The sequence below is a fragment of the Anolis carolinensis genome, unplaced genomic scaffold, assembly GCF_035594765.1.
Source record: "Anolis carolinensis isolate JA03-04 unplaced genomic scaffold, rAnoCar3.1.pri scaffold_15, whole genome shotgun sequence".
Lineage (NCBI taxonomy): Eukaryota > Metazoa > Chordata > Lepidosauria > Squamata > Dactyloidae > Anolis > Anolis carolinensis.
The window spans coordinates 592,076-611,085 of NW_026943826.1; the positions used below are offsets into that span (position 1 = coordinate 592,076).

Here is a 19,010-nt window from a genome sequence, read left to right on the forward strand (position 1 = left end):
ACACCATAAAACTGCTCATGAGGAAAAGAATGAGGAAGAACAGCCACCAATGGACAGTGAAGCAACAGCTCCCCCTGTGGCCGGAATCGTGAATCTGGAAAGATGTTAAAAATGCCTCTGTGTCTGTCTAAAACTGAATGTTGTTTGTCTGTTGGCATTGAATGTTTGCCATATAGGTGTTCATTGTAATCCGCCCTGAGTCCCCTTCGGGGTGAGAAAGAAGGGCGGGATATAAATACTGCAAATAAATAAATAAATAAATGTGAGTTGTAGTTCACCCACAACATTATGCATTTTGGGCAATTAAAACACGGACTTTTTCAAATGACCAGTTTGCAGGAATTGAAGTCATCTGAGGACAGAGGAGGAAGAGGAACGGGAAGCCGGGACCTTTAACAAGCAGGTGGGAAAAGTGGGAGGGCAGAGGAATAACTGGGATTTCTGGTTGACAAGGACACATCACAGATGACTTTCCAAAGGGAACAAGCCACGTGGAGAACTGTGTTCAAAGAAGAGGCTCTCTAAGCATCGGTTCAGCCAAAGATTGCCTTTATTTCCCTTCCCAAAGAAGTCCTGCTGAAGTTTCCCCCTCCACCGCAGAAGGATGAGAAAGAGGCCGGTCAAGGCATTTCGGGTGAAGCCAAGGCTGGACTTCCCTTCGGCCACAGATTCGGCCTTTTGCAAAGGAAACCCTCGTCCCCGCAAACCTGAAGCAGGTCCCAGCATTGACCCCTCTTCATTGCAAAAGGGCATGACTAGTTTAAAGGCTGCAATGCTGCAAACAGTTCAGCCTTTGGGTTGCTGTGAGTTTTCTGGGCTGTCCGGACAGGTTCCGGAAGCATTCTCTCCTGACGTTCCACCCACATCTATGGCAGGCATCCTCAAGAGGTTGTGAGGGTTGTGTTGGAAACTAGGCAAGTGGGGTTGATATACAATAGAGTCTCATTTACCCAACACTCGCTTATCCAACGTTCTGGATTATCCAATGCATTTTTGTAGTCAATGTTTTCAATACATTGTGATATTTTGGTGCTAAATTCGTAAATACAGTAATTACTACATAGTATTACTGCCTATTGAACTACAGTAGAGTCCCACTTATCCAACACTCGCTTATGCAACGTTCTGGATTATCCAAAGCATTTTTGTAGTCATTGCTTTCAATACATCGTGATATTTTGGTGCTAAATTCGTAAATACAGTAATTACTACATAGCATTACTGCATATTGAACTACTTTTTCTGTTAAATTTGTTGTATAACATGATGTTTTGGTGCTTAATTTGTAAAATCATAACCTAATTTGATGTTTAATAGGCTTTTCCTTAATCCCTCCTTATTATCCAACATATTCGCTTATCCAACATTCTGCCGGCCCGTTTATGTTGGATAAGTGAGACTCTACTGTATTCCTGTGGAATGAGAAAGAACTCTTGTCTTTGGAGGCAAGTGTGAATGTGCTAACACCTCCCAACAAAGGATTCCCCCAGGCAGGAAGCAGCCTGGCTTTGAAGCTGCAAGGCTATTCAATACTAATCAAGGTGGCCAATTGCAACATTCCCACTTGCCTCTGATAAGTGGGGGCCCCATCTACACTGTCATACCCTGTTTCCCCTAAAATAAGACATCCCCAGAAAATAAGACCTAGTAGAGATTTTGCTGAATTGCTAAATATAAGGCCTCCCCCGAAAGTAAGACCTAGAAAAGTTTTTGTTTGGAAGCATGCCCAACAAACAGAACACCAGAGCATGCAGGATCGGTAAATGTATGTACCATAGATTGTTGTACATGGAAATAACAAGAAATTCTTGATAGGGTTCACAGTTTGTCTGGTTATGCTGGTTTGTGATGACAACTACGGTACAGTATATAATAAATGTTCATTTTTTTTGTTCAACAATAAATGTGAATTCGTCTTCATGGAACAATAAGACATCCCCTGAAAATAAGACCTGGAGCATCTTTGGGAGCAAAAATTAATATAAGACACTGTCTTATTTTTGGGGAAACACGGTACAATCCAGCTACTGAATCCCAAAGATCTGGTGACTTACATCTTTGCAGAACTGCAGCCAGGCTTTGCTGTTGCAAGGCTATTCAATGCTAAGAAGACCAAAACAGGGATGGACGGGTTGGGATGTTTTGTACGCGGCTGAGCCCTTGGCCCATGAACCCCAACCAGGAAAAGGAAAAGAGACAGAACACCCGCCACCCAAATCATCCCCTTGGCTTCCTCCAGTCAGGGGAGAAGCGTGCCAAGGGCCCTCCCTGCGGAGCGGAACCAGCCCCGCTCTTATCGGATAAATGTCCCCAGGCTTCCGAAGTTTGGCTTGGCACGGATCCTGGAACGTCGTCCGAAGGCCGCCTTCCCATCAGGGTGACAGATGCTTCCAGCTGTTGTTTGGGCAGGCGGCCTCTCCTTGGGCCGGGTGGCGGGGGATCGGGTCCATTGCGGAAGGAGGACCGAGGCTCATGTCCGTCAGAAGAGGCTGCGTGCCAGGAGCAAGGCCAGGGCGGAGGCCGAGGCGGGGAGGGGCCCCCAGGGTCCGCGCGGAGGGGCCCCCGACCGGCAGTGGTCCCTGTTCTCCCCGATGCAGGCGGCAAAGGCCATGACGTGCGGGATGTAGTTCTGCTCGTGGACGCCGTGCAGCAGGTGCGCCATGGGGCCCTTGGCAAAGACGGCCACGTCCTCCCCGCCGTGCGTCTCCATGCGCAGGGGCACCGCCGACTGGGCCTGGTAGTTGGCATCGGCTGCGGGAAAGAAGAGAGGTTGGGACGTGGGGGGGGGGGGGGCTTCGGAGCAGACCCCCAGGGCGCTAAAGGCCAACACAACCAATGCACCAATGACATCGTGTCATATGCCCTGTTTCTCCGAAAATAAGACATCCCCAGAAAATAATTAACCTAGTAGAGGTTTTGATGCATTGCTAAATATAAGGCCTCCCCGAAAGTAAGACCTAGCAAAGGTTTTGTTTGGAATTATGCCCGCCAAACAGAACACCAGAGCATGCAGGATCGGTAAATGTACGTACCATAGACAGTTGTAAAAAGTAAAGGTAAAGGTTTCCCCTGACGTTAAGTCCAGTCATGTCCGACTCTGGGGGTTGGTGCTCATCTCCATTTCTAAGCCGAAGAGCCGGCGTTATCCGTAGACATCTCCAAAGTCATGTGGCCACTGGCATGACTGCATGGAGCACTGTCACCTTCCCTCCGGAGCAGTACTTATTGATCTACTCACGCTCTGGGGGTTGGGGCTCATCTCCATTTCTAAGCCAAAGAGCCGGCGTTGTCCGTAGACACCTCCAAGGTCATGTGGCCATAGGCATGACTGCATGGAGTGCCGTTACCTTCCCGCTAGAGCAGTACCTATTGATCTACTCACACGCTGGGGGTTGGGGCTCAACTCCATTTCTAAGCCGAAGAGTCGGCGTTGTCCGTAGGCACCTCCAAGGTCATGTGGCCACTGGCATGACTGCATGGAGCACCGTTACCTTCCCGCCGGAGTGGTACCTATTCATCTACTCACATTGGCATGTTTTCGAACTGCTAGGTTGGCAGGAGCTGGAGCTAACAGCGACCGCTCATTCCGCTCCCGGGATTTGAACCTGGGACCTTTTGGTCTCCAGCTCAGTGCTTTAACGCACTTCGCCACTGGGAAATACATGGAAATAATGGTAGTAACAAGAAATTCTTGATAGGCTTCACAGTTTGGTTATGCTGGTTTGTGATGACAACTACTGTACAGTATATAATAATTTTTCATTTTTTGTTCAACAATAAATGTGAATTCTTCTTCATGGAAAAATAAGACATCCCCTGAAAATAAGACCTGGAGCAAAAATTAATATAAGACACTGTCTTATTTTTGGGGAAACACGGAATTTGCACAATCATCGCCAAAAGTAATTCCTTTTCCTTTTCTATCTATACACATAATAAATGTGAAAACCTGTATGTGTGTATGTGGCGGAGGTGTCTACTTACACCAGTGGTTCTCAGCCTTCCCCTTCGTTCCCTATGTTGTGGTGACCCCTCCACCATAACATTTTTAGTTGCGACTTCATAATTGTCATTTTGCTACCGTTACGAATCGCAAATTGTAAATATCCAATCAGGGGCGGTTCAACCATGAGGCGAAGTAAGCGGTTGCTGAAGGCGCCATTCTCGACCAAACTTGGCACAAATTCTCAATATGCCCAACTGTGAACACTGGTGGACTTTGGGGAAAATAGACCTTGACATTGTAGTTGCTGGGACTGTAGTTTCTGGGAATGGATGGGTCCATTCCAACTCCAGGGTCCTTTGATTGGGAGTTGTGGACAGGTGTTTCTGCAAAGGAGGAGGAGGAGGAGGGGGGATACTGGGAAAGCAAGCCTTTGGCCACTCACTGAAGTTGGTGGAGGAGACGTTCTCCCTCTCTCCGCCCACGAGGCGGAACCCGGGTCCGTTGCCGTAGAGGATGGAGGTGAAGGGCTTCTTGTCCACGTCGCTCTCCTTCGGGGCCAGGCCTGAGCAGAAAGGGAGGAGTGGAAGAAGCAGAAGACCAGGGTGGGGAAGAAGAGGAAAGCAGAATGTACTATTTATTTATTTAACATGTTTATCTCCCACCTTTCTCTATGCCTTACAAATAGCACTTGCATAGTGCCTTGGACATAAAAACATATACTTGAAGTAAAATTATATTGGAGCCCCCAGTGGCTCAGCGAGTTAAACTGCTGAGCTGCCAAACTTGCTGACCAGTAGTCTCCAGTTGCTAGTGAAGGCCACATTCCAGAAAGGAGGCCAGATGCTGAAGACAAGCCTTTCGCTAGGGAAGCAAGGTCAGGAGCTGAGATGAGCTCAGAGGATGAAACTCCAGGTGGACAGACTAATGAGCTGATAGATAGGAGACTTGGTTTTCGTGAATGCAGAGCTGCCCAGCAGAGTTTATGAAGGTCACAGCGTTTGTTAGCCAAAAAGCTGTTACCAGGTTCTCAGGGAAAACAGCATGATTTCATGTCTATATTAGAGAGACCAGCAGGATTTTTCAGCAGCCTGGTCAACGCTGGAGTTTGAGAAGCAACACCCACGGTCAAGTCTTAGCTCAGCCTGCTAAGGGAACTCTACTTTCATATTTTGTGCTTTCAAGTTAAAATGATTATTCCTGGATTTTTGTACTGGATTTTCATGCTGCCTTTTGTATCCTACGCTGAATGTCGTCTTGTCTTGGATTTTGAAACAACTCTTGAATCTGAGTCCAACACACATGCGCAGTGGTCGGAGAGGACGCCCTTCCCATCTCGCCCATCCGCCCATGGCTGCTTGGCCATGTTCCAGAAGCATTCTCTCCTGATGTTTCACCCACATCTATGGCAGCCATTCTCAGAGGTTCTGAGGTCTGTTGGAAGCTAGGTAAGTGGGGTTTATATTTCTGTGGAAAGTCCAGGTGGGAGAAAGAGCTCTTGTCTGTTTGAGGCTAATGTGAATGTTACAATTGGCCAGCTTGATTAGCATTTAATGGCCTTGCAGATTCAAAGCCTGGCTGCTTCCTCCCTGGGAGCATCCTTGGTTGGGAGGTGTTCGCTGGCCCTGATTGTTTCCTGTCTGGATTTCCCCTGTTTTCAGAGTGTTGTTCTTTATTTAGGCTTTTCCTTAATCCCTCCTTATTATCCAACATTTTCGCTTATCCAACGCTTTTATTTTTCAGTGATTGATTTGGGGGGGGGGGGTAAAATTCTGTTCGCCTACACTTGAAAATTACCTTGGGCCGGCCCTGCCTCCATCCCCCCACCCAATCCCTTTGCCCATCCGGTCTTACCGAAGATGGTGTTCCCACGCGGGGTATATCCCCCAAAGGTGAAGACATGCGAGTGGTCGGCGGTCACCACAGTCAGGGTGTCCTGGGTGGACGTCATGCGGTCGGCCAGGCCGATGGCCTTGTCCATCTCCACAGCTTCATGTAGGGCCTGCTTGGCCTTGCCCTCGTGGTGGCCGTGGTCAATGCGCCCGCCTGCAGAAGGAAGGAGGAAGAGGAGGAGGAGGAGGAGGAGGAGAAGGGGAAGTGGATCCCTCCATGGAAGATGGAGAGGAGACCATGGAGCCATCATCAGATATCTCCAGGCCCGAACGCCAACCAAGTGGCCAACAAAGAGATCCCACCAAAACATTGGGAAGAATGCCTGGACCGTCATAGAAAGGACTCTCCGCCTTTGGAGGCCTTCAGATCCCTGAAGGGGCTGGGGGTGGACTAGGTGGCTTCCAGCCAAGGATTTGGAAGCCAAGGTGGGCTCTCCATCATCTCTGGCGGCCTTCAAACCAAGTCTGGGTGGACTAGGTGGCCTCCAGGGTCCTTTCATGTGAGGACTGAGAGGTCTCCAGCGGTTAGCCAAGGATTTGGAAGCCAAGGTTGGCTCTCCATCATTTCTGGCGGCCTTCAAACCAAGTCTGGGTGGACTAGGTGGCCTCCAGGGTCCCTTCATGTGACAAGCTGAGAGATCTCCAGCGGTCAGCCAAGGATTTGGAAGCCAAGGTGGGCTCTCCATCATCTCTGGCAGCCTTCAAACCAAGTCTGGGTGGACTAGGTGGCCTCCAGGGTCCCTTCATGTGACGACTGAGAGGTCTCCAGCGGTTAGCCAAGGATTTGGAAGCCAAGGTTGGCTCTCCATCATTTCTGGCGGCCTTCAAACCAAGTCTGGGTGGACTAGGTGGCCTCTAGGGTCCCTTCATGTGACAAGCTGAGAGATCTCCAGCGGTCAGCCAAGGATTTGGAAACCAAGGTGGGCTCTCCATCATCTCTGGTGGCCTTCAAACTAAGTCCGGGTGGACTACGTGGCCTCCAGGGTCCCCTCATGTGATGGTTGAGAGGTCTCCAGTGGTCAGCCAAGGACTTGGAAGCCAAGATGGGCTCTCCATCATCTCTGGCGGCCTTCAAACCAAGTCTGGGTGGACTGGATGGCCTTTGGAGGCCCCTTCCACCCCTAGGTTTCAAGGTACCCACCCGGAGGAGGGTAAGCAGAAGCTTCCTCCGTCCTCCCCTTCCTCTCACCTTCCACCAGCAAGAAGAACCCAAGGGGGTTCTTCTGGAGGACCTTGAGGGCCACGTCCACCATCTCGGTCAGGGAAGGGTCCGTCTCCTTGTTCCGGTTGAGTTCGTACATCAGGTCGATGGGCTCAAAGAGGCCTGAAGAGAGAGGAGGGGGGATTTGGGCAGGCGGGGGGCCGGAATACGGGTCCAGCACTGCCCTCCACCAGAATCCCCGAGACTCACCCAACAAGTAGTCTACTCGGCTGGGGTCCAGCTTCATCAGTTCAGTCTGGTTCCAGACATAGTGGGCCTTCTGCGGAAGGAGGACATTTTGCAATGGGGAGACGAGCCCCATTACCCCCCCAAATCTCCCCTATGGGTCCAACCAAAATACTGTCACGGAATGGCCTTGCCACGCAAGGGGGCCTTGAGCAGACTGACCACACGATCTAACCAAATTTGGGAAATAAAATCTGTTCCTGGCTTGAAAGTGTGATTTCCTGTCCCATTGTGTGTCCCTGACTCTGAAAAGAATCGTTCTATTCCAGAAACTTTGTTTGCGTCTCACAAACTGTGTCGAATTAATTGAGACTCAACGAGATAAAAAAACGAGAGCGAACTGTTCTATCGCAGGATGTCCTTCCCGCAAAGATAAAGTTTCCTCCGTGTCATCAACTTTCAGGATGGAACCAGTTGGGAAATGGCATTGATAACCCAGGACCACAAACCACGTTCCAGAATATAATACGTAATAGTCGTAATGGTCATAGTGATGGCCGTGACCCCGCTGACCTTCTCGCTGGGCTTCTTCCTCCTCCACTCCTCCACGAGGTTCCTGCCGTCCAGCCGCGTCCCCCGGTATTTCTCCTCCTCCGGATATTCCACGTCGCTGGTGTTCTTGGGGAACATGTACTTCCGACCGCCTCCCATGATCACCTGCGAAGAGGAGGCCAAACACCCATCGTCCACTTAGAGCGGCTCGTAATGGAAAGAACTGCCACCGACACCTCCTCAATATACTGTCTGTTTTATCTTCTATATATATAAAAGAGTGATGGAATCCTGGCGACCAACAAAACAACAAAACTAAAGGCCCCCCAACCTCGAAATTTGACAACACAACCCCTCATCCACGCCTCTAGGTTGATACAACAAAAAGAAAAGAAAAATAAAGTCCTAATTAGAGGGAGAGCAATAATTGCTTTTATCCAATTGCTGCCAGTTATAAGGCTAAGCTCCGCCCACTTGGTCTCCTAGCAACCCACTCAGTCCAGGGGACAGGCAGAGTTAAACCTCACTTAGGCCCATAAAATACAGATTATGTCAGGGGTAAACCTTTACCTTAACTACCACCAATTCCTCAATACTTTATTTCCCATACCACCATACTTCGCCACAGCAACGCGTGGCCGGGCACAGCTAGTTTTTATATACAGTACTAACTGTGCCCGGCCACACGTTGCTGCGGCTTCTGGGAATCATTGGTTGGCCAGGTGGAATAGCAGTGAATAGCCTTGCAGCCTCAAAGCCTGGCCGTTTTCTTCTTATGGGAATCCTTGTTTGGTGAGCTGGAATGCAACGGAATATGCTTGCTGCTTGGAAGCCAGGTTACCTGCGTTCGAGGGGAATGGTTTTTTGGGCTGCTAGAATTGCAATGAATAGCCTCACTGCTTCAAAGCCTGGCTGCTTGCTACCTAGGGGAATCTTTGGTTGGTCAGCTTCAATAGTACAGAGTAGTATCGCTGCTTCAAAGCCTTTGACCAAGGTTAATCCTTTGTTGGTCTGGTTGAATTGCACTGAATAGCCTTGCAGCTTCAATGCCTGGCTGTGTTCCACCCAGGGGAATCCTTGCTTGGTGAGCTGGAGTCGCACTTTCAACCAAAGAGCCGCTTTGAAGCCTGGCTGCTTCCTTTGCAGGGGAATCCTTGTTTGGCCAGCTTCAATTGCACTGAATAGTCCTGCAGCTTCAAAGCCTGGCTGCTATCTACCTAGAGCATCCTTGCTAAGCCAGGTTGAATGGGACAGAGTAGTTTCATGGCTTCAAAGCCTGGGGGTTTTCTATCTAGGGGAATTCTTGGTTGGCCGGGATGAACAGCAATGAATAGCCTTGCTGCTTGCAAGCCTGGTCGCTTTCTATCTTGCGGAATTCTTGGTTGGCCAGGTTGAATAGCAATGAATAGCCTTGCTGCTTGCAAGCCTGGTTGCTTTCTATCTTGCGGAATTCTTGGTTGGCCAGGTTGAATAGCAATGAATAGCCTTGGTGCGGCAAGTATGAATGCTGCAATGAGTGACCTTGATTAGCATTGACTGGCCTTGCAGCTTCAAAGCCTGGCTGTGTTATACCCAGGAGAATCCTTGTTGGGCGAGCTGGAGGGAAGCCCCTCCAAGAAGAGCAGCCCTGGCAATTGCAGAAAGTGGGGCGGCCTTGGCGGGACCCCCCCCCCCCTCCCCGAACAAGACAGGAGCCCATCCTTCCTCATTGGCCATCTGTTTGTTTGCTCTGCGTTCCCCTTTTGCCCCGAATATTTTCGGCTGGCAATTCCAGGGAGGAAGGATGCACACAGGCGTAGGTGTCTGTCTATTCATAATCCCCATAATTATACACCGACCCCTTTGGCTTGCCCGGTGTGTAATTAGGGGCAAAACTAAATATTATTCCTCAAAGGGAGCATTAAGCGGGCGTTAGGGTCCCTATTGATGTAATTTGGGGCAGGGGGCGGGGATCCGTCAAAGGCAACGGGCAGGAGAAGGGTGGCATCTGTTTGCCCTGCGGTGGCCCGTGGCATCTCTGAAGGCCGCTGGAAGGAGCACCGGTCAGCAGGCCGGGCTATTTACTGCTGGGGAGTTGTGTGGGTTCCGTGCCAAGGCCTGCCAAGGAGCGGACTCTAACTCCCATCAGCATGAGCCGGCCGATGTGCCCAGCGAAGGGTCGGCAGAGGGAGCCCGTGCTTCCCTTTGGGCCTCCGTCCAGCCTGGCCGCAGAAGCAGGACAATGGCCATTGATTGCCCCCTTTTCCTGGCCTGGCGCAGGCACGCAGGCCTGGCCGCCTGGCCCAGATCGAGGCATCAGAGCTCAGCAGGGGCTCATTTATTCAAGATCCCCCCTATTTATTTATTGATCGTGTCAGTAGCGAAACGAGGATACAAGTTAGAATCTATTGAAAACACAAACAAAAAAAAATATGTTGTCGAAGGCTTTCATGGCTTGTTGTGTGTTTTTCAGGCTGTCTGGCCGTGTTCCAGAGGTATTCTCTGCTGACCTCACAACCTCTGAGGTTGCCTGCCATAGATGTGGGTGAAACGTCAGGAGAGAATGCTTCTGGAACATGGCCAGGCAGCCCAGAAAACACACAACAACCCCAAAGTTTAAAAAAACTTGGCCTGATACTAAATGTCCTTTGACCAGAATCTGGCCACTCGAAATGCCTTTTACCATCTATATACAGTAGAGTCTCACTTATCCAACACTCGCTTATCCAACATTCTGGATTATCCAACGCATTTTTGTAGTCAATGTTTTCAATACATCGTGATATTTTGGTGCTAAATTTGTAAATACAGTCATTACTGCGCATTGAACTATTTTTTCTGTTAAATTTGTTGTATAACATGATGTTTTGGTGCTTAATTTGTAAAATCATAACCTAATTTGATGTTTAATAGGCTTCTCCTTAATCTCTCCTTATTATCCAACATATTCGCTTATCCAACGTTCTGCCGGCCCGTTTACGTTGGATAAGCGAGACTCTACTGTATATAAAAGAGTGATGGAATCCTGGCAACTGCCAAAACAACAAAACGAAACACCCCACAACCTCAAAAATTGACAACACAACCCATCATCCACGCCTCTAGGCTGATACAACAAAAAGAAAAGAAAAATAAAGTCCTAATTAGAGGAAGAGGAATAATTGTTTTTATCCAATTGCTGCCAGTTAGAAGGCTAAGATCCGCCCACTTGGTCTCCTAGCAACCCACTCATCCAGGGGACAGGCAGAGTTAGGCCTCACTTAGGCCTCTTCCACACTGCCTATAAAATACAGATTATCAGATTTTAACTTGATTAGATGGCAGTGTAGACTCAAGGCCCTTCCACACAGCTATATAACCCATATAATCTTATATTATCTGCTTTAACTGGATTATCTGGACTCCACACCTTTACCCTTTACCTTAACTACCACCAATTCCTCAATATTTTATTTGCCATACCAGGATACTTCGCCACAGCAATCCGTGGCCGGGCACAGCTAGTAGAATCATAAAACCATGAGGTCATCTAGTCTGGCCCCCAATTGGATCAATGCAAGAATGGAATGAAGGGTCAGGCTTGATAGTCTCAAGGGGGACCCGATGGTTCTGTGATCCAAGAAAGGTTCTGGATGAACTGACCACTGGCTTGACCCTCCGCCAGATTCGCCATGACCCCTCTTTGCCCACATAGGGAATGGCAGGCCTTCCTGCAGCCCCTCCAACAAGACAGAAGGGAGAGTGTGTTTCCTCTATGCAGACGATCGTGCCATCACTGCCCAAGCAGGGAGCTTTGAAATGTTGGAACAAAAACTCTCCGAAGCTTGAGGTGCTCTTACTGCCTATTACAGGGAAACCCAGCTGATCCCTAACCCACGGAGTCCACGACATGTGAGTGTGGAGAAGAGCAAACCACGGACCACCGACTACAATGCAGCCTGAGCCCTCCCACATGCACCTTCTTACAGCAACAGGCAGCTTCTGATCAAAGGACATTTAGTTCATGCCAAGTTTTTAACTTTGTATTTTTAGATACATGCCAACTGTACCCTCGCTTTGCTTCTGACATGACAGATAGATAAATAAATACCAAGGAGAAGAGAAATTCTCACCGAATGCCCCTCTGGGCCCAAGACAAAGACAACAATGAAGAGGAATGAGATAATCCTCGGAAGGCGAGGCATTATGTTTCCACTTCCTTCGTTGGGCTTTTCAGCCTCTCAAAGGAGGTCCGAGGAGCAACGGGTCTGCAGCCCGAACCACGCGACTGACCTCGATGTCGGGGACGTTCTCGATGAGCTGGTGGGCGATGTCCTTGCAGCCCTGCTGCAGGGCCTCCACGGGCATCTCGTTGTCCGAATACCACTCCCGGTCGGCCGAGTGCGCATAGGCCGCGCTGGGGGTGGCGTGGTTGACCCTCGTGGTGGTCACGATGCCCACAGACTTGCCTGCGGGGAGGAGACAGGGCAACCGTCGTGGGATCAAGAGAGGCTGACCAGAGATGGAGATGGTCCATTCCCACCAACCCCTGCAGTAGGTTCAGTATGTTCTGTGCCAAGTTTGGTCCCAGTCCAAATATCACCGAAGGTACTGCAAGTCCCATTATCCGTGGCAAGCGTGGTCCAGATCCATCATTGGTTGGGTGAACAGTGCTCTCTGGATGTCGGTCAGGGGCGGTTCAACCATTAGGCGAAGTAAATGGTTGCTGAAGGGGGCGCCTAGGGGGTGCCTAGGGGGCGCCATTGAGGCACCTCTGCTTTGAACTGGGATATCTGAGTCCACACTGCCCTATATCCCAGTTCAATGTTTGGTGCTAAATTTGCAAATATAGTAATTCCTACATAACATTACCATGTATTGAACTGCTTTTTCTGTTGATTTGTTGTAAAACATGATGTTTTGGTGCTTAATTTGTAAAATCATAATGTAATTTGATGTTTAATAGGCTTTTCCTTAATCCCTCCTTATTATCCAACATTTTTGCTTATCCAATGCTTTTATTTCTCAGTGATTGGTTTGGGCGGGGGGGGCGCCAAAATTCTATTCACTTACACTTGAAAATTACCTAGGGCCGGCCCTGATGTCGGTCAAATACAACTATTGTAAATCATGATGGGACATGGGAATGGAATGGACTGGACTCTCCACGGGAATGCATCCCATAAAACTGGGTGGACTTTCAAGCGAAACGGACTGGACTTTCAAGGGAAATCTAATGGAGGGTTTGGCCCAGAAAATGACCGTTGCGAGGCCACCCTCCCCTTTCCATCTACACGAGCCTTCTCTCTCTCCCTCCCTCCGTCCCAGTCACCTTTGGCCCATTCACTGGGTCAAACTGGGAGCCCAGTTGGGCATTCACCGGAGGGACGGACTCCTGGTTAAACATTTCTCCGGCCGGTGGAGCGAAGTGCAAGCGGGTTGGATGCCTTTCTGCTGCCTTTCGGGACTCGAACTCGGGACAGGGCCCCTTTGTGGCCGGTTTGGGGGCATTTCGGGGGAAGGAGCCGGAGGCCTATTTTTACCTTTGGTTCAAAGAAAGAGTCCCTGTCTGTCTCTTTGGCCAGGGCTTTAAATAGACCTGAGCGAGGCTCCCAATGCGGACACAGAGAGAGAGAGAGAGAGAGAGCTTTGATGGAAGGCATCCTGCAAAAAAGGGATGCGCTTGGGGTCAGGCATTTGCCGCCTGTTTGTTAGTTTGTTTGTTTGTTTTCCAAATAGGAAGCATCAGAGACCGTCTCTCCCGTCCGTCCCACAAAAGACCCCTTAAGGTCCAGTTTTAATCCTGTCTGTTTTATGTCGGGATGGGATTCGCTTGACCTCACAGAGGAAAAACACCCGTCTCTCTATATGTCCTTGTTTCAAGGAGCTAAAACACAGGCGGTCAATCAATTCATTAAAGGGCTGATTGATCCACCAATCGGTGTGGGATGCCAGCCAAAGGAAAGGCCATTCCCCATCTGTACACATCATAAAAGTGAGTGGGTGTGTATGTGGCACGGGTGTCCACATACACTTCCATACACATCATAAAAGTGAGTGAGCGTGTATGTGGCACGGGTGTCCACATACACTTCCATACACATCATAAAAGTGAGTGAGCGTGTATGTGGCACGGGTGTCCACATACACTTCCATACACATCATAAAAGTGAGTGAGCGTGTATGTGGCACGGGTGTCCACATACACTTCCATACACATCATAAAAGTGAGTGAGCGTGTATGTGGCACCGGTGTCCACATACACTTCCATACACATCATAAAAGTGAGTGAGCGTGTATGTGGCACCGGTGTCCACATACACTTCCGGACACATCATAAAAGTGAGTGGGTGTGTATGTGGCACGGATGTCCACATACACTTCCATACACATCATAAAAGTGAGTGAGCGTGTATGTGGCACGGGTGTCCACATACACTTCCATACACATCATAAAAGTGAGTGAGTGTGTATGTGGCACGGGTGTCCACATACACTTCCATACACATCATAAAAGTGAGTGAGCGTGTATGTGGCACCGGTGTCCACATACACTTCCGGACACATCATAAAAGTGAGTGGGTGTGTATGTGGCACGGATGTCCACATACACTTCCATACACATCATAAAAGTGAGTGAGCGTGTATGTGGCACCGGTGTCCACATACACTTCCATACACATCATAAAAGTGAGTGAGTGTGTATGTGGCACGGGTGTCCACATACACTTCCATACACATCATAAAAGTGAGTGAGCGTGTATGTGGCACGGGTGTCCACATACACTTCCGTACACATCATAAAAGTGAGTGAGCGTGTATGTGGCACGGGTGTCCACATACACTTCCATACACATCATTAAAGTGAGTGAGTGTGTATGTGGCACCGGTGTCCACATACACTTCCGTACACATCATAAAAGTGAGTGAGCGTGTATGTGGCACGGGTGTCCACATACACTTCCGCAAAGAACTATAACTCCCACTACTCAGAAGACACCAAAGGTCCAGTGACATGCAGGTTATAGCGAGCACCACAAACACATCCAAGAGCCCTGCCCGTGTCCCCCACAAACACCATCCTGCCCCCCACCCAAGTGACGGTTTTCATGTGCGGACAATTTCATCCCAAATGTCCAGTTTTTCCTCCAGAATGGACATCCCTTAATTTGCATGACCACGCCCACTGCCTGTCCCTTAACCCTTTCCTACCCTTTCCTATGACACACAGCAAACAGGGAGGAATTGATCAGCAACTAAACATATTGGAGGGGTTGTGGGGACCGACTCAACATGATGGAAGTTGTAGTTCACCCTTCATCAAGACACAACACTGTGACTCCCACCAACAACGGACCTGGACCACATTTGTCACACAGAACCTCTATGACCATCAGAACATACTGGAGGGATTTGGGGGGAATTGGGGGCCAAGGTACTGGGATTTATAGTACAAGGTACTGGGATTTGTAGTTCACCTGCAATCAAAGAGCACTCTGGACTTCACCGACAACGGGCCTGGACTTAACTTGTCACACAGAACTCCCATGACCTACTGAACCTTCTGGACGGGTTTGGGGGGAACTGGACTTCATTTCTGGGACTTGTAGTTCACCGGGACCCCCATCAACAATAAACCGGGACCTTGACCCATGCTTGGGTTCCCCAATGGGGAAGGAGGGAGGGAGGGAGGGAGGCTGACCGGCATCCTTGGCCCAGCGGAGGATGGAGGTGACGTGGTTCCCGGCGGTGGTGTTGCACTGGGCGCGGGTGACGGCCGCGCTGACCCCGACGGTGCCCTCGTTGGCCTTGACCCCGCACAGGTAGGCCGTGGCCGTCCCCGCGCTGTCCGGTACCTGCGCGTTGGTGTTGTAGGTCTGCGGAAAAGTCAAGCGGTCAAGCGGTCAGGTCGGGAGCCCCTGAAAGTTCAGGCCAGTTCAGAACAAAAGAACCATTTGATTTGCAAAAAGGGGGAAAAATCCAGACATTTTGCTGAGACTGAGACCTTAAAAGACTTTTAGGTATATAAGAATATTCGTATATTATATATCATATTATTATATATTTTATAATATATAACATTATATCATATATATTATTATCTAAAATATGCTATGTTATGTTATGTTAAAATATGCTTTATGTTATGACTGAGCCCCGGTGGCGAAGTGCGTTAAAGCACTGAGCTGGGGACCGAAAGGTCCCAGGTTCAAATCCCGGGAGCGGAGTGAGCGCCCGCTGTTAGCCCCAGCTCCTGCCAACCTAGAAGTTCGAAAACATGCTAATGTGAGTAGATCAATAGGTACTGCTCTGGCAGGTTGGCGCTCCATGCAGTCATGCCAGTGGCCACATGACCTTGGAGGTGTCTACGGACAATGCCGGCTCTTTGGCTTAGAAATGGAGATGAGCACCAACCCCCAGAGCGTGAATAGATCAATAGGTACTGCTCCGGCGGGAAGGTAACAGCGCTCCATGCAGTCATGCCAGTGGCCACATGACCTTGGAGGTGTCTATGGACAACGCTGGCTCTTAGGCTTAGAAATGGAGATGAGCCCCAACCCCCAGAGCGTGAGTAGATCAATAGGTACTGCTCCGGCGGGAAGGTAACAGCGCTCCATGCAGTCATGCCAGTGGCCACATGACCTTGGAGGTGTCTACGGACAATGCCGGCTCTTCGGCTTAGAAATGGAGATGAGCACCAACCCCCAGAGCGTGAGTAGATCAATAGGTACTGCTCCGGCGGGAAGGTAACAGCGCTCCATGCAGTCATGCCAGTGGCCACATGACCTTGGAGGTGTCTATGGACAACGCCGGCTCTTAGGCTTAGAAATGGAGATGAGCACTGACCCCCAGAGTCAGACATGACTGGACTTAACGTCAGGGGAAAACCTTTACCTTTACTTATGTTATGACTAACTATACGATTGTCATTATTCTCAGTATTACATTTAATTGCACTTTAATGACTATGTCAGCTGGGCAACTACCTGTCCCTGATGATTTTGACATATTTTGCACTTTGGCCCTGATCCGTGAACTCAACTCATGTTTTTAACACCTGATTAATATGTTGACCTTTTATAATTGTTTTTATCAATTACTGTTGTTTTATTGTTAATTGATTTGTTTTATTGCTTTTTTATATATTTATTTATTTACAGCAGCATTTATATTCTGTCCTACTCACCCCGAAGGGGACTCAGGGCAAATCACATTACACATATAGGCAAACATTCAATGCCTTTTAACATAGAACAAAGATAAACAAACATAGGCTCCGAGCGGGCCTCGAACTCATGACCTCCTGATCAGAGTGATTCATTGCAGTGATTGATTGCAGCTGCTCTCCAGCCTGCGCCCCATGTAAGCCGCCCCGAGTCCCTTCAGGGAGATGGGGAGGGGTATAAGAATAAAGTTATTATTATTATTATTATTATTATTATTATTATTATTATTATTATTATTATCTTTCTACTCTGTTCTCGTGTATAACTGTGTTTTATTTTGATGTATTTTTTATCTTCCGAAGAAGGATATTAAGTATGAGGAGACCTGCCATAGATGTGGGAGAAACGTCAGGAGAGAATGCTTCTGGGACATGGCCAGACAGCCCGGAAAACTCACAGCAACCTATTATTAGAAGCAGGAAATTGCATTCAAAGCACCCCCGACAGATGGCCATCCAGCCTCTGTTGGCTTTTAAACAGAGGCTGGATGGCCATCTGTCGGGGGTGCTTTGAATGCGATTTCCTGCTTCTTGGCAGGGGGTTGGACTGGATGGCCCATGAGGTCTCTTCCAACCCTACTATTCTATGATTCTATGATTCTATTATTATTATTATTATTACAAAGGCTAGGATGTTGGGGGTGCTTTGCTTTTGATTTTCCTGCCCTGAGGGTTGGACTAGATGGCCCTTGGGGTCTTCCACTGAAATACTGTGGCGTTTATGTTGGTCCGAAAGGTTGCTCATAAGACGACATGGGCCTTTCTTGGGTCTGCTCTGCAGGAGGAACCTTTCCTTCCAAAGCGCTGGCTTCTGGTTAACCGGGTGCCCTTTGCCAGCCTGGCCTTTGCTTGGCCCGGGACCGGCCTTCCCGGAACCGAGTGGGCCCTCCGGCCTCGTTCCACTTCACGGGCTTTGCAATTGACAGAAACCTGTTTTCTGTTGTCTTTGTTCAGGGTTGGCATCTCAAGAGGGAGCGGGTCCCACCAAGCGGAAGGAAGAGAGAGAGAGAGAGAGAGAGAGAGGCAAGCCATATTTGAATATCTGTGCCTTTGAGGGTTTTTCCCTCCCTCTCTTGATTTAGGTCAATCTTAAAACGAGCCTGTTGTTTATTCAAATAGGGTCTTGCTCTGAGGTTGAGAGAGTGTGACCTCTCCCAATTAGGATTCGAACTCGGGTTCTCTAGCGAGTCTTTTGAGATGACCAAATGCACCTCCACAGAAGGACTCAGCCTTTTAATTGCAAACGTTTGTCAGTCCCTGTTTGACGAGGAACAGCCTGTTTCACATTCAGAAGCCTCCCTCCCAGCCCATCCTGACCATTAAAAGCTGACTGTTTGGGGTTTGATGAGCATTTCATCATCATCATCATCATCATCACAAAGTCATGTCCCTTTCGACGTGAAATAATATTACAGCCATATTCCCAAAACAGGAAATACAGCAGTTCCTTGTAGATGCATTAATAATAATAATAATAATAATAATAATAATAATAATAATAATAATAATTTTCCGTGTTGGAAGCGAGTTGAGAGACTGCAAGTTGAAAGACTTCTGGTGTGAGAGAATTGGCTGTCTGGAAGGTAGTTGCCCAGGAGACACCCAGATGTTTTTTGATGTTTTTTTACCATCCTTATGGGAGGCTTCGCTCATGTCTCTCCATACAGCTGGAGCTGACAGAGGGAGCTCACCCACGTTCTCCCTGGGTTGGATTCGAACCTGGCAACCTTCAGTTCAGCAACCCAACTTTCAAGTTACTGCGCCACCGGGGGCTCATAATATTAATAATCAAAGCACAGCAGACAAAGAATCAGTACAAGAAAACTGCACTACAAACTAGAGCTGACAGCTGGCACAACAAAACATTGTATGGAAAGTTCCTTGATAAAACTGAACGAAAAACTGATAAGGAGAAGACCTGGCTCTGGCTCACGAATGGGACCCTGAAGAAGGAGACAGAAGGCCTGATCCTTGCAGCCCAGGAGCAAGACATCAGGACAAAGGCAATTAATAATAATAATAATAATAATAATAATAATAATAATAATAAT

At 48.7% G+C, this 19,010-nt stretch overlaps 2 protein-coding genes across 2 annotated transcripts in view; one reads left to right on the plus strand and one right to left on the minus strand.

Moving 5' to 3' along the window:
- Positions 1 to 532: 532 nt before the first annotated feature.
- Positions 533 to 19,010, minus strand: part of alpl (alkaline phosphatase, biomineralization associated) — a 30,922-nt gene continuing 12,444 nt past the window's right edge. Inside the window, exons 5-12 of the mRNA XM_062965757.1 lie at positions 15,436 to 15,610; positions 12,026 to 12,201; positions 7,796 to 7,939; positions 7,247 to 7,316; positions 7,025 to 7,159; positions 5,798 to 5,989; positions 4,389 to 4,508; positions 533 to 2,751 (exon numbers count right to left, since the gene is read on the minus strand). Of these exons, the coding sequence (XP_062821827.1) occupies positions 2,480 to 2,751; positions 4,389 to 4,508; positions 5,798 to 5,989; positions 7,025 to 7,159; positions 7,247 to 7,316; positions 7,796 to 7,939; positions 12,026 to 12,201; positions 15,436 to 15,610 (1,284 nt within the window). The 3' untranslated portion in view covers positions 533 to 2,479. The remainder of the gene's footprint in view (positions 2,752 to 4,388; positions 4,509 to 5,797; positions 5,990 to 7,024; positions 7,160 to 7,246; positions 7,317 to 7,795; positions 7,940 to 12,025; positions 12,202 to 15,435; positions 15,611 to 19,010) is intronic.
- Positions 4,508 to 19,010, plus strand: part of ece1 (endothelin converting enzyme 1) — a 96,060-nt gene continuing 81,557 nt past the window's right edge. Inside the window, exon 1 of the mRNA XM_062965754.1 lies at positions 4,508 to 5,391. The gene's annotated coding sequence lies outside the window, so the exon portion shown is untranslated. The remainder of the gene's footprint in view (positions 5,392 to 19,010) is intronic.